Here is a 21,151-nt window from a genome sequence, read left to right as displayed (position 1 = left end):
CCTTTTGGAGGCACTCAGAGCTATGAGTTTTCCTCTTAAAAATGCTTTCATTGCGTCCCATAAGTTTGGGTATGTTGTGGCTTCATTTTCATTGAACTCTAAAAAGTCCTTAATTTCTTTCTTTATTCCTTCCTTGACCAAGGTATCATTGAGAAGAGTGTTGTTCAGTTTCCACGTGAAGGTTGGCTTTCTATTATTTATTTTGTTATTGAAGATCAGCCTTAGTCCATGGTGATCTGATAGGATGCATGGGACAATTTCAATATTTTTATATCTGTTGAGGCCTGTTTTGTGACCAATTATGTGGTCAATTTTGGAGAAGGTACCATGAGGTGCTGAGAAGAAGGTATATCCTTTTGTTTTAGGATAGAATGTTCTGTAGATATCTGCCAGATCCATTTGATTCATAATTTCTCTTAGTTTCACTGTGTCCCTGTTTAGTTTCTGTTTCCATGATCTGTCCATTGGTGAAAGTGGTGTGTTGAAGTCTCCCACTATTATTGTATGAGGTGCAATGTGTGCTTTGAGATTTACTAAAGTTTCTTTAATGAATGTGGCTGCCTTTGTATTTGGAGCATAGATATTCAGGATTGATAGTTCCTCTTGGAGGATTTTACCTTTGATGAGTATGAAGTGTCCCTCCCTGTCTTTTTTAATGACTTTGGGTTGGAAGTCAATCTTATCAGATATTAGAATGGCTACTCCAGCTTGTTTCTTCATGCCATTTGCTTGGAGAATTGTTTTCCAGCCTTTCATTCTGAGGTAGTGTCTATCCTTTTCTCTGAGATGAGTTTCCTGTAAGCAGCAAAATGTTGGGTCTTGTTTGTGTAGCCAGTTTGTTAGTCTATGTCTTTTTATCGGGGAGTTGAGTCCATTGATATTAAGAGATATTAAGGAAAAGAAATTGGTGTTTCCTGTTATTTTTGATGTTAAAGTTGGCATTTTGTTCTTGTGGCTGTCTTCTTTTAGGTTTGTTGAGGGATTACCTTCTTGTTGTTTCTAGGGCGTGGTTCCTGTCCTTGTATTGGTTTTTTTCTGTTATTATCCTTTGAAGGGCTGGATTCGTGGAGAGATAATGTGTGAATTTGGTTTTGTCGTGGAATACTTTGGTTTCTCCATCTATGTTAATTGAGAGTTTGGCTGGGTATAGTAGCCTGGGCTGGAATTTGTGTTCTTTTAGTGTCTGTATAACATCTGTCCAGGATCTTCTGGCTTTCATAGTCTCTGGTGAAAAGTCTGGTGTAATTCTGATAGGCTTGCCTTTATATGTTACTTGGCCTTTTTCTCTTACTGCTTTTAGTATTCTATCTTTATTTAGAGCATTTGTTGCTCTGATTATTATGTGTCGGGAGGTATTTCTTTTCTGATCCAGTCTATTTGGAGTTCTGTAGGCTTCTTGTATGTTCATGGGCATCTCTTTCTTTAGATTTGGGAAGTTTTCTTCTATAATTTTGTTGAAGATGTTTGCTGGTCCTTTGAGTTGAAAATCTTCATTCTCATCCACTCCTATTATCCGTAGGTTTGGTCTTCTCATTATGTCCTGTATTTCTTGGATGTTTTGAGTTAGGATCTTTTTGCATTTTCCATTTTCCTTGATTGTTGTGCCGATGTTCTCTATGGAATCTTCTGCACCTGAGATTCTCTCTTCCATCTCTTGTATTCTGTTGCTGATGCTCGTATCTATGGTTCCAGATTTCTTTCCTAGGGTTTCTATCTCCAGTGTTGCCTCATTTTGGGTTTTCTTTATTGATTCTACTTCCCTTTTTAGGTCTAGTATGGTTTTGTTCATTTCCATCATCTGTTTGGATGTGTTTTCCTGTTTTTCTGTAAGGACTTCTACCTGTTTGATTATGTTATCATGTTTTTCTTTAAGGATTTGTAACTCTTTAGCAGTGTTCTCCTGCAATTCTTTAAGGGATTTTTGTGCTTCCTCTTTATTGTCTTCTTCCTTTTTAGCAGTGTTCTCCTGCATTTCTTTAAGTGTGTTATTAACGTCCTTCTTGAAGTCCTCTATCATCATCAGGAGATATGCTTTTAAATCCGTGTCTAGCTTTTCCGGTGTGTTGGGGTGCCCTGGACTGGGTGAAGTGGGGGTGCTGGGTTCTGATGATGGTGAGTGGTCTTGGTTTCTGTTAGTAAGATTATTACGTTTACCTTTCGCCATCTGGTAATCTCTGGGGTTAGTTGTTATCGTTGTCACTATTTAAAGATTGGAGCAGAAGCTGTGTTCCACTCACCAGCAGTCTCTAAATCCTGCGGCGGGGGTCGTGGGTAGCTGACGGTACCCCGGTGCTGGTCCAGCCGGAAGAGGCCTGTGGTCCTACTCAGGCCGTTTTTCTGCTTCCCTAACTAATGCAGTCTCTGGTCCCGCGTGCAATTGGATTGGAGCAGAAGCTGTGTTCCACTCTCCAGAAGTCTTAAGATCCTGTGGTGGGTGTTGTGGGTAGCTGGTGAGTGTCAGCCGACCCTGCGCCCCAGCTGCCCCGGTGCTTTTCTGACCGGAAGAGGGTTGTGGCCCTATGTAGGCCGGATTTCTCTCTCCCCAACCAGAGCAGTCTCAGGTCCCGCGTGATTGGACTGGAGCAGAAGCTGTGTTCCACTCACCAGCGGTCCCAAAATCCTGCGGCGGGGGTCGTGGGTAGCTGGCGGGTGTCAGGCAACCCTGAGCTCCCGCTACCCTGGAGCTGATCCGGCCGGGTGAGGCCTGTGGCCCTACTCAGGCCAGTTTCTGCTTCCCTAACTAATGCAGTCTCAGGTCCCGCGCAATTGGATTGGAGTAGAAGCTGTGTTCCACTCACCAGCAGTCCCAAAATCCTGCGGCGGGGGTCGTGGGTAGCTGGAGGGTGTCAGGCAACCCTGCGCTCCCGCTACCCCGGCGCTGATCCAGCCGGATGAGGCCTGTGGTCCTACTCAGGCCGGTTTCTGCTTCCCTAACTAATGCAGTCTCAGGTCCCGCGCAATTGGATTGGAGCAGAAGCTGTGCTCCACTCACCAGAAGTCTTAAGATCCTGTGGCGGGTGTTGTGGGCAGTTGGCGAGTGTCAGCAGACCCTGCGCCCCAGCTGCTCAGGTGCTTTTCTGACCGGAAGAGGGTTGTGGCCCTATGTGGGCCGGATTTCTCTCTCCCCAACCAGAGCAGTCTCAGGTCCCGCGTGGTTGGCACAGTATCAAATATTGTGATAAAATTTCTCTTATCTCCTTGTTACTTCTTAGTATAGGTGGCCATTTTGAAATCAATTGATTCCCTTAATCGCTTCTCTAGGAAAGGCAGGGTGTTTTATACTAAAAACCATGAGCTTGTATGAGCTTATCCAAGCTGGCAAACAGCTGACCTACCAGGTGTCAAAGTAAACTAACAAACCAAGGGAAAAGGTTAAGCCTTTAGTCACCTACCGAAATGGAATAATCAAGAGTCTAACCTGAGAAAAGTGCCTATTCCCCACTCCATTTTGCTGTTAGTGGTATTGGTGATGTTGCTGGTAGATTTTGTATCTTATTCTTTTGTTTATTTAATTCAATATCTCGCTTTGTCGACCAGACTGACATGAAGCTCACTACATGGCTCAGGCTAGCTTCAAACCTCTGGCGATTCTGATTCATTCCTCAGAGTGCTGGGATTGCAGTTGTGCATCACCACACCCAGCTTTCCCACTTTTTTTTTTTTTTCAGAATGGTTGAGAGCTAAATGTATTCATAGAGATGAAGACACTGTTGAGTGAACCCCAGACAAAAAGTTTTGATGGCTTTGTAAGCTTGGGGTTAAAGAAAGCAGAAGGAAGGCTACCAGTAGAAAAGACTGAGTTAGAATAGAGAAAAGGGTATTCAAGTTTCCTGTCCTCTCATAAAGAAGTCTTGGAAGAAGCACTTGAGGAGAACCACACTATAAGCCTTAGAAACCTAGGAATTAAGGTGTCAAGAAATAAGGAGCCAAATATCCCAAGAACAGGACATACCAGGGCAACCTGAGTCCTTGGCCATGTCCTTCAGAAACTGAAGTGAATTGGCTGCACACCAGAGTCACTTTTCTACTGCCACCATGAAACTTTCCAGGTAAAGCCTTTTAATTGCCTATAGTCAGTCCTGGAAAAAAAAAAAAAGTCACGCCTAGGACTCCTCACTGGTAACTCAGAAGTAATTACAAGCCAAATTTTCCTAACTGTAGAACAGTAAAGTCAGTGCTAGTTAAAAGTTCAGGGAAATAGCAGGAGCGACTATCATTTGGTGTATACAAACAATACAGTCTATAAGGAAAAGAGGCCCTTAAATCCATTTTCACTGAACTATATAGACATCTGACATTTTCTGTCCATGGAGTCACCCAAAATGTAAATGTAGAAAGACAGCATATGGTGGATCATTTCTAGGATGGACCCAAGATTACCCTCACATTTAATTTTTTAGTATCATCAAATCTGAACCTTTTATAAGGACTCATGACAGAGAATTCATAATTAAAATATTAGAATTCCTTTTATAGCCATTGTGACATGAATATAAATAATTCTAACCCAAATGATTAATTTCCCCCTCAAAGGAGGATTCCAGAAGAATGTCCTTCCTGTGACATTCTTCCTAATTCTTTAAAATTTTTCATTATAAAGAATTTATTGAAATTAATCTACATTGAGGTGTTAGGGTTCAGAACACTTTGGTTTACCTATAGTGTTCTTTCCTCATCCTTAGTAGCTGATATTCGAAAGAAATCATGTCAAAGCAACAAATAACAGAGATAAAGGCGAGTTCTAAGAAAGATGCTGTGGTTGACTATAGCTGAGTGCAATAGGAGAGGGAGAATAAGACAAAGAAATAGGGGGCTGGTGAGATGGCTCAGTGGGTAAGAGCACCCGACTGCTCTTCCGAAGGTCCAGAGTTCAAATCCCAGCAACCACATGGTGGCTCGCAACCATCTGCAACGAGATCTGGCGCCACTCTTCTGGAGTGTCTGAAGACAGCTACAGTGTACTTACATATAATAAATAAAATCTTTAAAAAAAAAAGACAAAGAAATAGAGTAATTCTGTCATGTGGCAAGTCAAATACTGCTAAAGTTGAAAGGAATCGCATAAACATGGAGTTATGAAGATAAAAACCCAAACAGGCTCACATATTCCTAGTTGTGACAATAAAAGCATACAAAAAAGGGGCAAATAAAAATGCACAATATAGTGATTTTTTTCCCCCAAAAGCCATAAAACAGAAAGTGCTGGGGCTGGAGAGATGGCTCACAAGTTAAGAGTATGTACTGCTCTTTGAGAGAACCTGAATTCAATGACCAGCATCCATATTAGACAACTCACAGCTGCCTATAACTTCAGTTCAGGGAATCTACGGGCACTTACAGTCACGTGTATATAACCACAGACACCTACGCACATACATTCTATCTTAATTTGGGTTTTATTGCTGTGAAGAGTCACCATGACCATAGCAACTCTTATTAAGAAAGAACATTTGATTAGGGCTGGCTTACAGGTTCAACACCAAACAACAAAGAGACCCGGACTCAAAACACAGAGAAAGGCAAGGAAGAGACTCTAGGTTTTCCTCTGACTTCCACAAACCCACATGAAATGTGCCCATCTGTGCACATGTACACACACACACACACACGTACATACAATCACACACATACATACTCTGCACAAATAAATCTTTTAGGCTATATTTACGGTCTGATTTCACTTTTCTTGAATAGTTTTTTTTTTATTTCCCTATCTAGATTTTTTATTTTCTCTGTGTCAGAATTGATGTCTAATTTCTTGTGCCTTCAGGCCCACCCCCTCCCTGAAACTTAAAGAGGAACATACAAAAGCAAAGTAAGAAAGGTGAAACAGCCTGACTTAAACAGTCTTCTTGCCCTGGCAGTATTATAGCTCAAACTCATGGATTTTATAAGCCTGGCAAGTATCATTTATTTCTGCTTTTGGGTCATGTCTTAGTCACCTTTCTATTGCTGTGAAGTGACACCATGACCATGGCAACTCTTATAAGAGAAAACATTTAACTAGGGCTTGCTTACAGTTTCAGAGGCTTAGTTCATTATCAACATGGCAGAGAGCTCCCAGAGGTTCAGGTTGGCTGACCACTGTTGGTCTTGCTATGGGGTTGCCATCCCCTTCAGTTCCTTCAATCCTTCCCCTAACTTTTCCATAGGAGTCCCTGACCTTAGTCCAATGCTTGGCTATAAGTATCTGCATCTGTCTCATTCAGCTGCTAGTAGAACCTCTCATAGGACAGCCATGTTAGGTTCCTGTCTGCAAGCACAACATAGTGTCAGTGATAGAACATAGATGGGCTAATCCAAAGCACCCCCTTTCCTGCACATATGTAGCAGAGAATTGCTCTGAGTGGCCTCAGTGGGAGAGGATGAGCCTAATCTTGTAGAGACTGGTTGCCTCAGGGAACGGGGATTTGGGGATGGGGTGGATGGGAAGAACTCTGTGAGGGGGGACAGGGAGGGGCAACATTTGGGATATAAATAAATAAAAGTAAATAAATAATTTTTAAAAACCTTAATCCTGATCCACAGGCAGAGAGAGTGAGACTGGGTCTGGCATGGTCTTTTGAAACCTCAAAGCCCACACCCAGTGACACACCTCTTCCTAAAAAGTCACACCCCCTAAGCCTTCTAATCCTACCAGACAGTTCCACTCCCTGGTAACTAAACATGCAAATATATGAACCTCTGGGGGCCATTCTTATTCAAAGGTTTTATTCCCCTTTCCTTACCTTACTGATGCTTGGAATTACTTCAAATAATGTCTCAGATCTTTAGCACACATTCTTTTGAATTCATACATCCTTACAAGTATCATTGAACTAGAATCAGATTAAATTACATTGCTTCCTTAAGAACCTGTCTTTAGTTACAAACTATAGAAATGATCCCTGATACTCACAGGAGGAAATATGGAGACAAAGTGTGGAGCAGAGACTGATGGAAAGGCCATCCAAAGACTGCCCCACCTGTGGATCCATCCCATATACAGCCACCAAATCTGAACTTTATTCTGGATGCTGGGAAGTGCTTGCTGATAGAAGCCTGATAACGGCTGTCTCCTGAGAGGCTCTGGCAGAGCCTGACAAATACAGAGGAGGAAGCTCGCAGCTAACCATTGGACTGAGCTTGGGGATCCCCAATAGAGGAGTTGGAGAAGGGACTGAAGGAGCTGAGGGAGTTTGCAGCCTCATGAAGGGAGCAACAGTGTCAACAGACAACCCCCCCCCCCCCGCCCCGGAGCTCCCGGGGACTGGACCATCAACCAAAGAATATACATGGAGCAACCCATGGCGCTGGCCACATGTGTGGCAGAAGATGACCTTGTTGGACATCAGTGGGAGGAGAGGCCCTTAGACCTGAGGGTGTTCAGTCCCCCAGTGTAGGGGAATGCTAGGGCCAAGAAGCAGGAGTGGGTGGGTTGGTGAGCAGAGGGAGGGGGAGGGGATAGGGGGGGTTGGGAGGGGAAACTAGAAAAGGGGATAACATTTGAAATGTAAATAAAGAAAATATCTAATAAAAAAAAAGAGAAAGAAAGAAAATATCCAAGGGGGGAAAAAGGACACTTGCAAAAAAAAAAAAAGAGGAGGAGGAGGAAGAAGAGGAGGAGGAAGAAGAGGAGGGGGAAGAGGAAGAGGAGGAGGAGGAGAACTGGTCTTTATAAAGGATGGTGAGGAGAACCATGAGGTCGATTCACTTGTCCGGGGTTTATTTGTGGGCTCCTTAAATTAAGTGAGATTCTCATCTTCACTGAAATGCCCCTGAGGAATGGATTCAATAGATCCTTATCAATTATAAAATGAGAGACCACATCACAATTCTTGTTTCAGGAGAAACATTTTTGTTGTTGTTTGAAAGATTCTCAATATATATATAGCTCCAAATACCTTGAACTCTAATAATAGCCTGAACTCTCAGTCCTCCGGCCTCAGCTTCTTGAATGCTGTAATACCAAGCTAGGGAAACATCATTCTTAAACAGAGAATCTCTTAGTGACAGACTAAGAAACCCAGATAGTATCTAAAGTTAGCCCTCTTAGACTTCCAGTTTGCAGATCACCTAAAGTAAAACTATAGTCATGGCCTGGACACATAGCTCAGCAGTTAAGAGCACTTGTTGCTCTTTCAGAGGACCCCGACTTGCCTCTCAGCTACCACACAGTGGCTCACAACTTCGGATCCAGGAAATCTGGTGCTCTCTTACAGCCTCTGAAGGCACCAGACATACACATGGTGCACATTTTAGGTGCAGAACACTCATGCACCTAAAGTAGTTGCAAAGACCTTTCACTGAACTCGTAGCTGAATTATCACATTTCCTTCCCTGTTTCTAATAAATCCACAGCATCTAAGATTTTTAGCTGCATCCTTCCTTCTGATTTAGAGAAATTTTAGTGCACTACTTAGAACCTGATTGACATTCTGTATGTGTCATTCAGACATACAGGGTTTTAGGAAGGAGAGGAACTCCTAAGGAGTTATTGATGAAATAAAACTGCCAATTAATCAAAGCCTGGGTGTTTCGTAGTTTAGTATCTATTGATATGATAAACATCATGACCAAAATCATTTTGGGAAGAGAAGGGTTTATTTGGCTTACACATCCTAATCAGTCTATCACTGAGGGAAATCAGGTCAAAATTCAAGCAGGAGGAGGGACTACTGAGGAAAGATCCTCACTGGCTTGCTCCCCATTGCTTGCTCAGCCTGATTTCTTATACAACTCAGAACTCCCGACTCAGGATTGGCCTTCCTACACCAATCACTAATCAAGAAAAGGTCCCCACAGACAAGCTAACGGACCAATCTAATGGAGGCAATCCCATGACTGACGTTTCTTCTTCCCAGGTGACTCTAGTCTATGTCAATTTGACAGAAGCTAACCAGCATGCTGGGTTCCTAAAGCTTGGTGTCTTTGCTTCACTTTCTCTCTGCAGCAAGTGAGAGGGAACTTCATTAGGCTGCAGGCCTGCATCTCGGAGCTTCGAATGTTACAGGTAGAAGGTTGTCACAGACCACCTCACGCCTTACTACCCCTAGCAGTAGAGGATGGGCTCCAGCAGTTCAAACAGTACAGCAGTCACATGGCCTCAAGCGCTGCTCAGCCCTGGACTTCCCTGGAGGTAAGAGATGCTGCTTTTTACGACATGAAGTCATCTCCCCATCCCATCTCTGTAGTGTTGCAGTATTTATTAACCGTATGTTGTTCCGTTTTATATACATTGAATATCATTTTCAAGATGAGATGTTCAGCTAACTGATAGTAGACTACATTATTTTTCTATCCCATTACCATTTTCTTTTCTCCTCAATTCTTTTTCTTTTCTTTTCTTGGTGAGTGAGTGTGTGTGTGTGTGTGTGTGTGTGTGTGTGTGTGTGTGAGAGAGAGAGAGAGAGAGAGAGAGAGAGAGACCCAGACCTAGAGTTACACGCAGTTGTAAGTTTCTCAATCAAGTACTGGGAAAGAACACCAAATGTATTTGTATTTTTTAATTTTTACTTTATTTTCAATTATGTGTATGTGGGTATATGCATGTGTGTGCAGGTACCTGCAGAGACTAGAGCACTGGGGCCCCTGAAGCTGGGGTTATAGGCAATAATGAGCTGTCTGCTGTGGGTGCTGGGAACCAAACCCGGGTCCTCAGGAAGAACAGTACAGGTTCAGAACCATGGAACCATCTCTCCTGCTCCAACAAGTGCTCTTAACTGCTGCTACCATGTCCTCAGTGTCACCTACTCAGCTCTTAATATACAGAAGGGCATCAAGAGAAACTGGAAAACAGGGACCAAAGTGAACTCTAAGGAAAAACTGAAATAAAAATGAAATGTAAATACACCTGCCCAGGACATTTTGAGTTTGCAGGGTAAATGTTACGTTCCCTAAATTGGCTCTGCTTTCTATCTGGGTACCCTTAAAGCCAGACAGGGAGGTTCACACCTGTAATCTCAGCACATAGGAGATTGAGGCAAGGCTAAACCAGCACGGGCTATGTGATTCCAGGCCAGGCTAGGTTACTGAGTCAAATCTTATCTCAAAAAAGAGCCCAAAATAAAGAAAAAAATTGTAATTGTCTTCAATCAAAATTTTACTCAAATTTACTAAATTTTCTCTGGGATTAGCGAATGTCAAAGTTGATGCTATTCTGATACCAGGCTGAGACAATCATAAAAATATAAATAAGTTATGGGTGGACACTCCACAGGTACATTCGTGAGTGTGGGTTAAAATATTTGAGGGACCTCTGGCTGCAGACAGAAGAGTTGGAAAATAATGGTGTTAATTTCCCATTGCCAGTTTCACATGCTAGGAAGGTGGAAGTTGCCACTTTGTCCCAACAATTATGAAAACACTTGCAAAGTCAACAATTCCCTTTAGATGCCTAGGAGAAGCAAGGTTGCAACACCGGACAAACAGCTGCCTCCAGAATCAGACAGACTCACAGCACACTAAAGCAAAACCTCCATGGGAGCCACTGCTTGGGTAGGAAAACCCAAACATCAGTAAACGGCTAAAAGCTACGTCTCAACATTTAAAACTCCAAGGGAAGTCCTAAGGCCTCACACACTTCTGTGAGCTCCAAGTCTTAAGAGTTCAACCAGACCCTTAAGAGGAAATTCCCTTATGACTCAAACCTGGATGGCAAGGGGGTAGGGCAGGAGAGAACAGGCGTTCTGAAATACACTCAGTGGTTCTCTTTCATAAGTTCTGTGGCCAGGAGAAACTAGTTAAACAGAACCTAGGGTTTGAACTGACCTAACTGACCTGAAGGACAAGAGAGAGCAAACTCAAGCTAATTACAGCCTTCCACATAGAGAGAATGATCAACTCCAGCCCAATCGAGTCCCCATGCTCTAACCCACTCCAGCCCAATCAAGTGCCCATGCTCCAACCCAAGGGGGAAGAACACACTGAGAAACACCTGTGGAGTTTGTATTTGAGTAGCAGCTTCTCTTGAAGACTAGGAACAAATAATCACATATCAATATTATTTTACGAACTTGTTTGCGGGGGGGGGGGGGGCTGGTGAGTTGATTGAGTGGGTAAGAGCACTTGCTGTTCTTGCAAAGGACCCAAGTTCAATTCCCAGCACCCACATAGAAGCTCATCACCTTCTCAGACACCAGTCACACATGTGGTGCCCAGATGCTCTCGCAGGTGAAACACCCACACACATAAAATCATAAAAATAAATCTTAAAAAAATGTTTAAAAACTTGATTACGTGAGATTTTTAAAACGTATTACTCTTATTATTTGAATAGAAAATAATAATAGTAGAGAATGTGTCCTTTCACACAAATACCACATTTGTAAAGGCCAATTGCAATAACATCTTTGACCCAGTGGAACCCGTCTATCACAGAAGATGACAAGCGGAATAAAAGGCAAGACACACCATTTGAAGTTAGAATAGGTATTAGAACCAGTCATGGCAGGTATGCTAGAATTATCTGACTGTAGAATCTATTTGTGTGTGTGTGTGTATTTGTATGTTTATTTATTTTTGAGACAAAGTCACAACTATGTAGGCCTGGAATGACCTGGAACCTACAATGTAGACAAGGCTGTGCTCATATTTTTGGAGATCTTCCTACCTCTGCCTTCCAAGTGTTAGCATTATAATCATGTACCAACATATCTGGCACTTGACTGTAGAATTTAGAGAACAAGGATTGATAGCCAGCAGAGAACAGGGCATGGTGAAACATCCCTATAATTCACGGCAGTCATGGCAGATCCACAGAGCCACCACAAACCAGCCTGATCTAAACAACCACACTGATGCGAACAGGCAGCTTGAGTCCTGGTAGGACAACCATTTCGAGCTAAAATGGCAAACAGTAGCCCAGGCATAACCACATCAGAGCCTTAGAGTTTAATTCAAGCTGAGGCTCCCAGCACTGGGGACAAAGTATCTCCATGAGTTCAGGCCAACTTCATCTACATAATGAGTTACAGGCCATCCAGATCTAAATTGTAAGACTATCTCCAAAACAAACAAACAAACAAATCAGAAATCTGACTGTTCGTAACAAGAATGTGTAACAAACCAAGCTTGGGAAATCTAATCAGCCAGTACACATGAAACAGGCATGGATGGGAACTACCCAAATTCTAGTCCATGTGGAGGGCTGGGGCTGAAAAATGAGGACGTGCTGACACCTACTGGACACCAAGCAAAAACTCAACCCAAACGGTTATACGTGTGTACTCCACTATTCACAAGGCATGCCCGGGAATCTGGTTTTACGGGTTTGAACTGGACCTCTAACCCTCAAATCCTGTCAGTTTGCTACAGAAGATATCACAGGGCAAGGAGGAGCTCAGTAGTATCCTGTCAAGGAAGAAATCCTGACTAATGTTATATAAAATACATATGATACATGGGACATATTACATAACTCATGTGGAGGGTCATTGAACTCAGAAGTTTGTACGTGTTGGGAAAGCACCATGTGAGTTTTTTAAAAGATCTTTGGGTTATATAAGTATCTCTTAATAGTTTTTTTTTTTTATGTTGCCTGATTAGGTTTCATGATTATTCTGTGTTCCCACACTTGTCCTATCATGGACTCTCTCTCATTCCTTCCTCTCTCTTTCCCATGCCTTTTTCCCTTTACCTCTTAGATATAATTTTCTGTGGCTTCTTTAAACCGTTGATCCTACTAATATCCCAGCTTCATTCTCCCATGTGTTTTCTCAGTTGCTCTAACACTGATCCCGTCCTTCCTAGGCCTGTTTCCTAGCCTTAGTAACTAGTAGCTTGGTGCACACTGCACTGTCCTTGTTTCTTTGTATCCTGATAGTTATTAAAGTTAGGTGACCGTTTTTAAATACTATGATATTTACATAGTGTGGTGGCTTCTACAGTTAATACTCTACTCTTGGAGTGGTGTAGTGGATGGTGCCCGACACCCTGGCACAAGGACTGGGGATTCAGCTACTGAACCACACCACTCACCGTGGGAGGGAATGACAACTCAGCTTCAACACCTCAACTGGAAAAATGCAGCTGGCTTTTTAAATCCAGCCAATGGGTTAACCCTAAATGCACAAGTAACAATGAAGAAATACAAGAGACATGAAGAAATCAAGGCAATGGGACTCCTCTGGAAAATGCCAGTTCTCCAGTGAGGGATTCAGTGAAAGTGAATTAGAGGAAATCACACACAAAAAAAAAAAGTTAAAAGAATAATCATAGGAATGTGTAATAAATGGAAGAAGATCCTAATATACTTCTAAGTGAAGTCAAGGAGCATCCAAATAAGCAACAGACCATGGACCACACCAACTCTTATTGTATCCACAGTAGCTAAATTATGGAGTCAGTCTAGATGTCTTTCAATAGAAGGATGCATGAAAAGGTGATATATGTTCACAGTGGAACTTTGTTCAACCATAGACAAGATAACCTCTTATTGCATCATTTTTTGGAAAATGAATGTATCACGAGATTATCTAACTAAGTGAATTAAGTCAGAAGGAAAAAAGTCACGTTTTCTCATTTGTGGGTCTTGGACTTTTTACAGATATATAAAATCATATGCATACATGACATAAAGTAATAAAGTAAGAACAAAACTGACTCATGAAATGAAGAGGAGTAACAGGAATGAAAGGGAGGAGCAAGGGTTAGATTCAGCTTCTTCAAAATCATTCAAGATAAAAAGATGATAAAATGAAATATCTAGTATTAAGAGGAAATAATTCATCAAGCTACAATTTGTATGAAATCATACTTGAGAAGGGTGAGAAGAAGGACAATAATATCGGTTAGAAATGTGTATCTATAGCCAGGTGGTAGTGGTGCACACCTTTAATCCCAGCACTCAGGAGGCAGAAGCAGGCAGATATCTGAGTTTGAGGCCATCTTGGTCTACAGAGTGAGTTCCAGGACAGCCAGAGCTACACAGGGAAACCCTGTCTCAAAAAAAATAGAGAGAAAGAGAAAAGAAAGAAAGAAAGAAAGAAAGAAAGAAAGAAAGAAAGAAAGAAAGAAAGAAAGAAAGAAAGAAAGAAGAAAGAGAGAGAGAGAGAAAGGAAGAAAGGAAGAAAGAAAGAAAGAAAGAAAGAAAGAAAGAAAGAAAGAAAGAAAGAAAGAGAGAGAGAGAGAGAGAGAGAGAGAGAGGAAGGGAGGGAGGGAGGGAGGGAGGAAGGGAGGAAGGGAGGAAGGAAGGAAGGAGGATTCTTCTGACTCCACCTCCCAGGTGCTGGGATAGTAGTCATGTGACACAGTGCCTGGCTCAAAATTTTTATTTTAGCATGATTAAACTACCTGTAACCTAGTATAGTGTTATTTGAAAGTTGACTTGGATGGGTCACAAATATATTTGGGGTCCATCAGTCACCCCACAAACCACCAAAACACCGATCTCGGACAAAGGTGGTTTATTGAACACACACCCTGAAAATGATTGATCAGGATTGTAGCTGAGGCTATGGCATTGAACATCTTTTTCTGTCAGCTTATAAAGAAAAGAAAAGAAAACCACAAAAACCACAATGAACTCATATGTAGGAACTGTTGCCTGGTGGTCAGCTCTGACTTAAGCCATTTTAGACAAAACAGTTATATTGACCTTTAACTTGATGGATCAATCCTGTGTAAAGCTTTGTGGAATTTCCAAACCTTATACAGAACATAACAAGGTATGGGGTCAGCATGACCCTGCTCTGAGACAAGCTATTTTTCTGTGTCAATGACTGACTGGCAGGCGTTTTACAGCAACAATATGAAATATCTGGCAGGGGGCAGTGATGGCGCATGCCTTTAATTCCAGCACTTGGGAGGCAGAGGCAGGAGGATTTCTGAGTTCGAAGCCAGTCTGGTCTACAGAGTGAGTTCCAGGACAGCCAGGGCTACACAGAGAAACCCTGTCTCAAAAAAAAAAAAAAAAAAAAAAAGAAAGAAAGAAAGAAAGAAAGAAAGAAAGAAAAGAAAAGAAAGAAAGAAAGAAAGGAAAAGAAAAAAGAAAGAAAGAAATAGCTGGCAGGCATTGGGTCAAAATGGCTATAGCTATGCTGGAGGGGCAGACCTCAACATATATATATATATATATATGTGTGTGTGTGTGTGTGTGTGTGTGTGTGTGAGAGAGAGAGAGAGAGAGAGAGAGAGAGAGAGAGAGAGAGAGAGAGAGAGACTACGGGCTAAAACTAGGAAAGAAAATGAAATTTTAGAAGCTGCTTAACTAACATGAGAAGTATGGCAATGTGGCTGAAAGTAGAATGTTTGCCAGGCGTGCAAAAAGCCCTGGGTTCGATCCCCAGCAGAGCAAAGACAGAAAGGGAGAAGAGAGAGGGGAACATGAAGCAGGAAAAAGGCTGTGTGAGAGGCATATACAGTAGTGATAGTGTAGATCACTCAACAGTGTCAGTAAGGACTGAATGTCAGTAACCAAGGAACACTCGTTAAAAAAAATAAAGAATGGACTGAAAGAAAGATTATGTTTTGTCTACAAAACATCCTCACTAGAATTAAGCTCAGCCAATAAAAGTGCTTGCTGCTCAAGCTTGAGGACCTGAGTTGGATCTTTGAAACCCATAGTGGAAGGAGAGAACAACTTCTGAAAGCTGTCCTCTGACCTCCATTCTTGCACCATGGCACAAATGCATGGACACACACCAATAAGAAATAAATAATTTAATGTTTTAAAAAAATCGCCCCGGGCTGGAGAGATGGCTCAGAGGTTAAGGACACTGACTGCTGTTCTGAAGGTCCTAAGTTCAAATCCCAGCAATCACATGGTGGCTCACAACCATCTGTAATGAGATCTGGCGCCCTCTTCTGGTGTGTCTGAAAATAGCTACAGTGTACTTACATACAATAAATAAATCTTAAAAGAAAATTAGTTTAAAAAAAAGAATCCCATATTAAATAAAAGATATATAGAGATTAAAAGTAAGCGTGTGGAGAAAAACACGAGTCAAAGCAAGAGGAGTTGTATTACTTTCCAGCAAAGAAATATCAAGGTACATAAAGTCATCCGAGGCAAAGAAGAATATTACATAATGATAAAGAAATCACTTGTTCCAAATGGCATAACAATTCTTTTTTATTATTATTATTTTTTGGGTTTAAACAATTCTTTTTTACTTTTTATTTTTTGGTTTTTAACAATTTAGATTTTAAATATTTATTTATTTATTTATTGTGGGGTATAGTAGTGCATACCTTTAATCCCAGCACTCATGAGGCCGAGACAGGCAGATATCTGTGAGTTTGAAGCCAGGCTGGTCTATATATTGAGTTCCAGAACAGCCAGAGCTTCACAGTAAGACCCTGTCACAACCTCCCCCAAAATGTATTTTATACGTATGGGCGTTTTGCCTGCATGTAAGTAAGTACACTACTTGCATGCTTGGTGCCTAGAAAGGCCAGAGAGAGTACTGAATTCCCTGGAACTGTAGTTACAATGGTCTATGAACCAAGCCAGATCCTCAAAAGAAAAGCAAAAATGAACAGACAGCTCCACTGTGCTTACTGGAAACCTCTGTCCTCTATCAGGAATAGACAGATCCCAGAGGCAGGAAAATCTTTAAGGCACAACTGAACTCATTCATCAAACCAAATGATATAATCGGCATCTATAGAATAAGTCATCAAAAACAGACAAATATGTAGTATTCTCAAGCTCAAATATGACATGAGCAAAGGTTGACCACACTGTGGGCCATGAAGAACTCCCTAACGGGGCTAGTGAGATGACTCAGCCAGTAAGAGCACTGACTGTTTTCCCGAAGGTCCTGAGTTCAAATCCTAGCAACCACATGGTGGCTCACAGCCAACTGTAATGAGATCTGACGCCCTCTCCTGGTGCATCTGAAAACAGCTACAGTGTACTTATGTATAATAATTAATAAATCTTTAGTCTGGAGCAAGCAGGGCCACCTATGGAGTGAGCAGGGTTGAGTGGAGCGAGCAGAGGTCTTAAATTCAATTCCCAACAACCACATGAAGGCTCACAACCATCTGAACAGCTACAAGTGTACTCACATACATAAAATAAATAAATCTTTTAAAATACAAAACAAAACTCCCTAGCAATTTCAAAGAACAAAAATTATTTAATGTCTGCTGTCAGAACACAGTCAAACTAAATGAGAAACCAGTTCCATGTGTGGTGGTACACACCTTTAGTCCTACTGCTCAGGAGGCAAAGGCAAATGGATCTCTGAGAACTCAAGGGCTATGTAGAGAGACCCTGCCTCAAAACAACAACTAAATAAATAAATAAATAAATAAATAAATAAATAAATAAATAATCAAGGATTATATATATATATGTATATATCTGAAAAGGTCAAACAACAACAACACACACACACACACCATTAAGCAAAGAGGGGGGGGGATATTTTGAACTAAGAAAAAAAATGAGGATGGTTCATGGAGAGATGGCTCCATGGTTAAGAACACTGGCTGTTCTTCTAGAGGACCCGGGTTCAATTCCCAGCATCCACATGGTAGCTCACAATTGTAATTCCAGTTCCAGGGGATGTGACACTCTCACATAGACACACATGCAGGCAAAGCCAATGCACATAAAATAAAAATAATTAAATCATTAACAAAAAAGAAAAACATAAAAACAAAGTTTCTTAAAATTTGTGGAACACAGTAAAATTCAAGTATTAGAAGGAAATAGCACTGAATCTATATATTAGAAAAAAATGTATATTTGATACTCTAGGTTTCCACTTTAGGAAACTAAAAATAGATGAGAACATAAAGCCCAAGTAAGCAGAAAAAGAAAAAAATAAGGATAGAGTAGAAATCAATGAAGTTGAAATTAGAAAAGTAAAAACTGGCTTTTTGAAGTGATCAATAAAATTGATAAGGCCAAAGTATGAGAGAGAAGAGAGAGAGAGAGAGAGAGAGAGAGAGAGAGAGAGAGAGAGAGAGAGAGAGAGAGAGAGAGAGAGAGAAGATAAAAAATACTAACATTGAAAATTAAAAAGAAGACATCGCTACAGATCCTATCACCTTAAAGGGTAATAAAGGAGTACTTTGAATAACATCATACCTACAGCACTTTGAAGGCTGAAACAGGAGGATTGCTGCCTGGGCTACACAGTGAGTTTAAGTCCAGTCTGGGCTATGGAGCCAGACCCTGCCATCAGAAAAGTAAGAGTAACAAAATAGAAACACAGTGTTGTTTATTATAACTCAATATAAAAGTCTATGATGAAAACACTAGAACTCTGGTGAATAAAATCAAAAACTGTGGGAGTTGTGGAGATAAACCTGGTAGAGGAAGAAGTGGGACCAAGAGCAAGGAGCCATAAGCTCCTTCAACTCATTGAAGAGTCCTGATCTACTGTGCGTGGTGTATGATCTAACATGGTTCATGGCACACTGGTGAGACAACACAAAGGACCCAAAACCAGGGCAGTGGCTGCTTCCTCTGTCTTCACAGAAATCTACCCAGGGGATTGGACCCTCCCCTACAGACTCATGGACAGGAGAGTCAGATATGGCTAAACAACACAGGTTGCACCCCATTTTGCCCTTGAACACGTAAGCATACCCTACTTGGCTAAAAAGCTATATATAAGCTTATATAATAAACAATAAAGTTAGATCTGCACTCTGATGCTGGTTTCTAGAGTCTGAATCCAAGGCATCTTTGTGGGCTCCATCTCCACTTCCCCCCCACCTCCTGGTCCATGTTCCCACAAAGATACATGGGGAATTTCTATGTTTGTGGATAAAAGGCTTAATATTATTATCAAAATGTCACTCTATGGCATGAGCTATAGATTCATAGTTAAATTCAGTAAGCTTATCGGAGAACTGTTTTGTGTATTTGAAGAAACTGATTCTAAAATTGATTTGAGGTCCTGGGGATGTGACTCAGTGATAAAACTATGTATGTAGAAAAAGAAAAGCAACCCTAAAATTCATATGGAAACACAAGTACCCCAAATAACTAAAGCAATCCTGAGCAAACAGGTGACACTGTGGACATCACAACACCTGTCTTCAAACTGTCACCATAATATCAAAATAGCACGTTACTGGCATAAAACAGACATGTAGACCAATGGAATGAAGTAGATGCTTTAGAAATAAATCCACAGAGCTACAGCTATTTGATTCCAGACAAAAACATATATTATACTAAAGACAACTTCTTTTTAAAAAATGGTGCTGAGAAATTTAAATACAAACATATTGAAGACTAAAATATGATCCTTTTCTCTCACCCTTTACAAAAATCAACTCAAAATGCATAAAAAAATCATCTTCATGTAAGACCTAAAATATTAAAAGTATAAGAGAAAAATGAAGGGGAAACATTTCAAGATCAAGGCCTTCACAATGATTTTCTGAGAAGATTCTAACAAAGAACTGATAAACAAGTTACATTTAATTTAAAGGCTTTAGCAGAACAAAAGATCAGCAGATAAACAAAATCAGAGAAAGCCCTTTCTAGCTAGTTATCAGACAGGTGATAAATACCCAAAATATATAAAGAATTGGAGGCCGGGCGTGGTGGCGCACGCCTTTAATCCCAGCACTCGGGAGGCAGAGGCAGGCGGATTTCTGAGTTCGAGGCCAGCCTGGTCTACAAAGTGAGTGCCAGGACAGCCAGGGCTACACAGAGAAACCCTGTCTCGAAAAACCAAAAAAGAAAAAAAAAGAATTAAAGCTAGAGAGATGGCTCAGTGGTCCAAAGAAGTGGGCTGATTCCCAGCACCCACTGATATAAGTATCTGCAGTTCTAGGGAGTACAATAGCATTTTCTGGCCCCTGAGGGCACCAGGCACAAAAAGTGGTACAGAGACATATGTACAGGTGGGCAAAACACCCATGCAGATAGAATAAAATAATGCTGATTTTAAAGTTGAAAAATATCATACACAGAAATTTTTAAATAAATCTTTTTTAAACATTAAATATATAAAGAATTAAGTTTAAATGCAAATAATCCAAGCAATAAGCCAATGAGATGAAATGACACTCCAAATGAAGGAGTGGGGCTAAAGACCTTAAGAGATGCCTCACCCAAGAAATCATACCAATGGCAAGTAAGCATATGGAGAGATGATCTACATAGTGTGTGATCACAACAGGAAGTAAGCCAGCACGTGAACACCACTACACTCCTGTCAGAAGAGCCACAGTCCAGAGCACTCATGAAGCCGAATGCTGACAAGGATGTGGAATAACTGAAACTTTCATCTGATACTAGCAGGAAGACAACTTGATGTTTCTGCAATGGTTAATGTCATCACCTAGACAGGAGCTAGAATTACTTAGGGGACAAACCTCCAGTCACGTCTATGAGGAAGTGTTCAGACTGATTTAACTGAGGGGACAACTCATGATAAATGTGGACGTGGCACCATTCCATAAATGGAGATCCTGGACTAAATAAAAAGGAGAAAGCAAGCTGAGCACCAGCATCCACCTTCTCTCCTTCCCAACTGTGGATGTAGTAAAGCTAGTCACCCCATTCTTGGGCCACCATGCTTTCTCCACCATCATGAGCCGTATCCCTTTGAACTGTAAGCCAAAATAAACCCTTCCTCCCTAGAGTTGCTTCTTGCTGGGTATTTGCTCATAGCAACGAAAAACATAACTGATAGTTTCTTCCAAAATGTAACAAAAATTTAACACACAATCCAACACTTACAGCTCTTGTATTTACCTAAAGGAGTTAAAGACTATGCCCACACACCAATATGTTTATAATTAAGTTCCAGCCATACTTTCCAATCTTGGAGCAACACATTTTTTATTTTTTTTTAATTTTTAATATTTTTTTATTACGTATTTTCCTCAATTACATTTCCAATGCTATCCCAAAAGTCTCCCATACCCTCCCTCCCACTTCCCTACCCACCCATTCCCAATCTTTTGGCCCTGGCATTCCCCTGTATTGGGGCATATAAAGTTTGCAAGTCCAATGGGCCTCTCTTTCCAGTGATGGCCGACTAGGCCATCTTTCGATACATATGCAGCTAGAGACAAGAGCTCCGGGGTACTGGTTAGTTCATCATGTTGATCCCCCTATAGGGTTGCAGATCCCTTTAACTCCTTGGGTACTTTCTCTAGCTTCTCCATTGGGAGCCCTGTGATCCATCCAATAGCTGACTGTAAGCATCCACTTCTGTGTTTGCACATTTTTTTATTTTAAGAATTTTTA

At 41.2% G+C, this 21,151-nt stretch overlaps 1 protein-coding gene across 3 annotated transcripts in view; it reads left to right on the top strand.

Annotated features, from left to right (window-relative positions):
* Positions 1-21,151, top strand: part of M1ap (meiosis 1 associated protein) — an 80,737-nt gene that overhangs the window by 9,401 nt on the left and 50,185 nt on the right. For all 3 annotated transcript variants that reach the window (XM_021164813.2, XM_021164812.2, XM_021164811.2), the window contains exon 2: positions 8,933-9,118. In XM_021164813.2, the coding sequence (XP_021020472.1) occupies positions 8,933-9,118 (186 nt within the window). The remainder of the gene's footprint in view (positions 1-8,932; positions 9,119-21,151) is intronic.

The sequence above is a fragment of the Mus caroli genome, unplaced genomic scaffold (genome assembly GCF_978045245.1).
Source record: "Mus caroli unplaced genomic scaffold, Mus_caroli_1 scaffold_7, whole genome shotgun sequence".
Lineage (NCBI taxonomy): Eukaryota > Metazoa > Chordata > Mammalia > Rodentia > Muridae > Mus > Mus caroli.
This window is presented reverse-complemented; position numbering and strand designations above follow the sequence as displayed.